This window comes from Montipora capricornis, chromosome 5, assembly GCF_036669925.1.
Source record: "Montipora capricornis isolate CH-2021 chromosome 5, ASM3666992v2, whole genome shotgun sequence".
NCBI classification, from domain to species: domain Eukaryota; kingdom Metazoa; phylum Cnidaria; class Anthozoa; order Scleractinia; family Acroporidae; genus Montipora; species Montipora capricornis.
Window position 1 is genome coordinate 7700509 of NC_090887.1, and position 4647 is coordinate 7705155.

The following is a 4647-nucleotide window of genomic DNA, read 5'->3' on the forward strand; positions in this document are numbered from 1 at the left end:
TTTTGAAAGAATGATGTGTTGCAATGACATGAAGTCCGATCTAATGAAATGAAGTATGTAATCCAATAGAATTACGTATGATCCAATAAAATGAAGTCCGATCCAATGACATGAAGTATATGATCCGATGGAATGACGTACTATTCAATGGCATGAAGTCCAATCCAATGACATATGAACGATATTTCCGATAGAATGACGTTTGATTCAATGGCATGGCGTTAATAGTCCAAATGGCATGAAAATCAATTCAATGACATCTTTATCCCAATTCCCCCTCCATAGGGGGGGAGGCCTGGGTACTCAGAGTCTGTCCCAGGTTACCCTGGTTTTGTAACTACTTGGTGCCTATACCAAGTAGTTACCCGTGGTTTGGAACACCGAAGTGTTGTGCAAACCATTGAACAACATGGAGGCGCTGTTAAAGTCAATATCGTCAGAGCCTTCGCAACATCTTCAGGAACTTCTCGAGCGCCTTAATGTTTTGCGAAAAGAAGAAAGTCTTTGTGATGTAACCATCACAGTGAAAGGAAAGAAGTTCAAAGCACATGGAGGTGTTTTAGCTGCAGCCAGCCCGTTCTTGCTCAATCTTCTCACAAGCAACATGAGAGAAAGTAGGGAGAAACTTATCAAAATACAACTTGAAGAGGCATCTGTGGCTGTGATGGAAGATGTTCTAAAGTACATTTATACTGGAAATGTTTTGATCACCGAAGAAAGAGCCCATGATTTGATCGCAACAGCAGATTATCTTCTTCTGCCAGGCCTTAAAACAATGGCAGGAAACTTTTTGAAGGACATTGTCACAACTGAGAATTGTCTTGTCAATAATTACTTTGCTGAGAAGTTTCATTGCGAGGAATTAAAGGCAAAATCCCGAGAAATGATCAACTCTAATTTTAGTGCTGTCATGGAAACAGACGATTTTCTTAATCTCAGTGTAAAACAAGTTAAGGAATGGGTGTCAAGCGATCACATTATCATCAATGCCGAGGAAGAGGTTTTTCAGGGAATTGTAAGATGGGTGTCTCACAACAAAAGTGAAAGAGAAGGAGACTTTCCCGAGTTGTTGGATAAGGTGCGCATTTCCTCATTGACACACAACTTTGTACTGCATGAATTAGAGAGAGAAGAACTAGTGACTGAAAATGACAAACTTGGAGTGAATTTTCTCCTAGACACCCTGAAACTGATGCTTAATTCTTGTGATGGGCAGGTTGATCAAGAGCCAAGGAATTGCATGGAGATGCATTTGGAAGGCATTTTTGTCTGTGGAGGGGGAAGAGCTTTGTGTTGCTTTCCAGGCGAAAATTCGTGGCACAGGCTGAACAGGCTAGCAGATGCTCCTTTTCGATACCAATATCACTCTCCTACCCTGTACAAGAATAAAATTTTTATGTCCAACAAGGAGTCACATTCACTGGTTAATAATTTTGAAATAATGGAGTACTACATGCCCAGTATCAATTCATGGGCAGCAATTCAGCTCAGAAAAGATGTGTGTGACCTTACCAGCTGTACCTATGCGGTTTTAGAGGGTGCGCTTTATGCAAAACATACTTCTTGTAATGAGGTCTACAAATATGATGCTGAATGCAACCATTGGAGACAAGTGGATAAACTGATCAACACCCAGGAGAACTCTTGTCTTGTGACTGATAACAAGTATCTGTACTTTATAGGTGGGAAACGAGATGGAAATGCATTGACAACCACTACAAGATTTGATCCCAGCAATGAGAACAGCAGGTGGAAAACACTTGCAGCACTTAATGAGCGAAGATATGGTGCTTTTGGTGCCACAATGAAGGACAAGGTTTACATAGCTGGGGGAGTAGAGACTAGTGGACAAGCAATCAGCTCATGTGAAGTATACAATCCCAATACTGATGAGTGGTTGGTAATGTCCAGTCTGAGGGAACCTCGAATGTTTGCAAGCATGATATGCTTCAATGGAATTCTGTATGTTTTGGGTGGCAGGAGAGGAACTTTACAGGCAACATACAATAGACGGGAGAGTCGCCCCAAAAGAGTAACAAATATTGAAGAGTTTGACGTGGAGAAAAATGAATGGACACAAATATCAACTATTCCAATCAAAGGCTCTGATACTGTAGAGGACAACTTTAAAGCTTGTTCAGCAAAACTTTTCAAAGGAGTAATTGACACACTTCAGCCATTAACCCCTGAATGAAGCATATGATCATCTTTGGCAATGAAAGGAAGATAAGGAGCATTCAGTGAACAAAGTTCTTTATTTGTCTCTGACATAAATGCATTAAAATAATAAACTAAATTCTACGAGGCATATGGTAGAATAGAACATAACTTCATCAACTTTCTGATACACAAAGTTCTTTTTTTTTTTCCCAGAAAAAAATAGTTCTGGAAAGCAAGCTTGTGGGATACATTTCTGGATAAACGTTTGGCAAAATATGAATGGACACAAGTCATTTTTACCAGTTTTAAATGGTTGCTTGTTACTGTGTGAATCTGAAAACCGTGAACACTTTGAATTGAGTTGACATTTTCCATTGTGCAGCAACCAATCAGAAGTGACATGGAACCACAAACAAATTACTGTTACTGGTTGCGGTTTAGTTTTCTTGCACTAGATTGGCTTTTTACTTGAAACACAATAACATTTCCTAAATATTTCTAGTGTCCATGGTTTTGGATTTTCACAGTAATTTCTCCTCTAATGAAACAAACTGGGTGAAAAATACAGTTTTGGGTTTTGAATAATAATTAGTGAAATTAGTTTGAGTTCTTTATAATGTGTTAGTCCAAAGTTGTTCCTAGGTTCTCTTTTCTCTGCCGACAGTGGAGGTGGAGAAGAAAGACCCTGAGAATGAGGTTGTTGTTAGTGTAGTTACATTTATCCACAACAAGAAGAGGTAAATCATGGCCGAAGGTCTAGAAATCCAGCTTTAAAATTCAGGCTTCTTCAGTAAGATTCATAATATTAACACTTAACATCAAATTTGACAAGACAGTTAAAACTGCATGCATGACTTTCCAAAGTTATAATTGTAAGACCCTTCTTTTAAGCTATGAATGACCAGTGCTAGTAATGTATGCATTAGTAATGTATGAATTTATTGAAGTTAGCAAGATGTGTTGTACCCCAATTTTTACCAACCACACACTCTCCTATTTGAAGGTTCTAGTATAAAAATTATGGAGCTTCTTACTAACCCACAGGCGTAATTTTTAACACTGTAAAGCACCTAATTGAAACAATGTTTAAGACACAGAGTACACAGCTTGATCACTCTAAGTTTTTCTTCATTATTCAATTGTCATTTATGTTATGAAAATACAGACTCCATACCTCTGAGGGAAATCTTGATACCTTCATAAACTTTGAGGCTTTCTTGAGATAGTGAGAAGTGGGAGATTATTTTTGTTTTAAACACTTGGTACACAGTATGCAGTCACCCCGGCATCTTGAAAGTCAATAATTCACCTTTACAGTTGTAAAAACTGTACATATGTACATAGTTAGATATGTTAAGAAATGCAGAAAATTTAGATGCCCGTGAATTTCAGTAAGCGTCACAAACTGCCCCCGTGCTTTTCACCCCATCTTCAACATCACTTGTGTCTGGAAATACAGACAATTAAGTTACCTCGCAAAGTTTCCCCTACATACCAGTCTTCAAGTAAAGATAGCTGCAGTTAACCTCACCAGAAAGTAATGTTAAGCCTTACACTTACCTCATTGCTAGAAATAGGCAGCAAATGCTTAGACGGAACCCTTTTTTTGTGTCGGATATCAAAATTGGGGGAGCATCTAAGTTCCTGCATTTCTGGACATAAGTTTATTAAATACTGTGACTTGGTAAGCATTTTCCTCATTTATTCCAAAAGTAAAAAAAAATCCAAATGAAAAATTAATAATACGGTAATCTTTACATCTGGTGCTGATAATTTGACCACTAACACCCTACGGTAATGCGTGTAATGGATAAATTATTCCAAAGGTAATCTGTTTTAAACAGAATATTTGAAAAAGCTAAACTTTAGCTTTTTCAAATATTCATGTTTCAGAGTATGTAGCTACTACATTAACTGAAATTTGTATTTTGACATTAAGAAAGAGGCTACAGGTAGCCTACACTTTGTTCGAAGGATTGTTAACCCACTTCCTTTAAGTTCACAGTATTTCTATGTTTCAATATCTCTGTCAATAATCCGGTTTCAATTCCGTAGTCGAAGTCCGAAGTGCACAGTCCACATTCCATTCCATTCGATGACAGGGTTAAGTGCAATCGTAGGCTAATAGTTGTTTACATTTTAAACTGTTAAAGGCATTGATTCCAATTTAAACCAGTAAAAAAATGCTTTGCAAATCTCCACGATAGTACTTAAAAATATTTAATACTTTTTCTTAACAATACTGGGAGAATTTATGTAAAATTATAATATGCGTTACGCAGCCATACGATAACCGGATACAGCATTGCGTGCGACAAAAACACAAAGACTCATTTCTGGTCACGCACACAATATGTTAATACATATTTCCCCTTTAATTGGTCATATAGTCTTCCTTGGTTTAGTGGTGATCGCGATTGCCTCTGAAGGAATAGGTACCGAGTTCGGATCCTACTTGGGCTGCTTCTACGACACTGAGATGTCTTA

The 4647-nt window shown here is 37.7% G+C and overlaps 1 protein-coding gene across 1 annotated transcript; it reads left to right on the forward strand.

Annotated features, from left to right (window-relative positions):
- Positions 1-275: 275 nt before the first annotated feature.
- LOC138048795 (kelch-like protein 12) lies at positions 276-4355 on the forward strand. Its single transcript, XM_068894918.1, has one exon. It carries the CDS (start codon positions 410-412, stop codon positions 2192-2194), a length of 1785 nt encoding a protein of 594 aa, XP_068751019.1. The 5' UTR covers positions 276-409; the 3' UTR covers positions 2195-4355.
- The last annotated feature ends 292 nt before the right edge of the window (positions 4356-4647 follow it).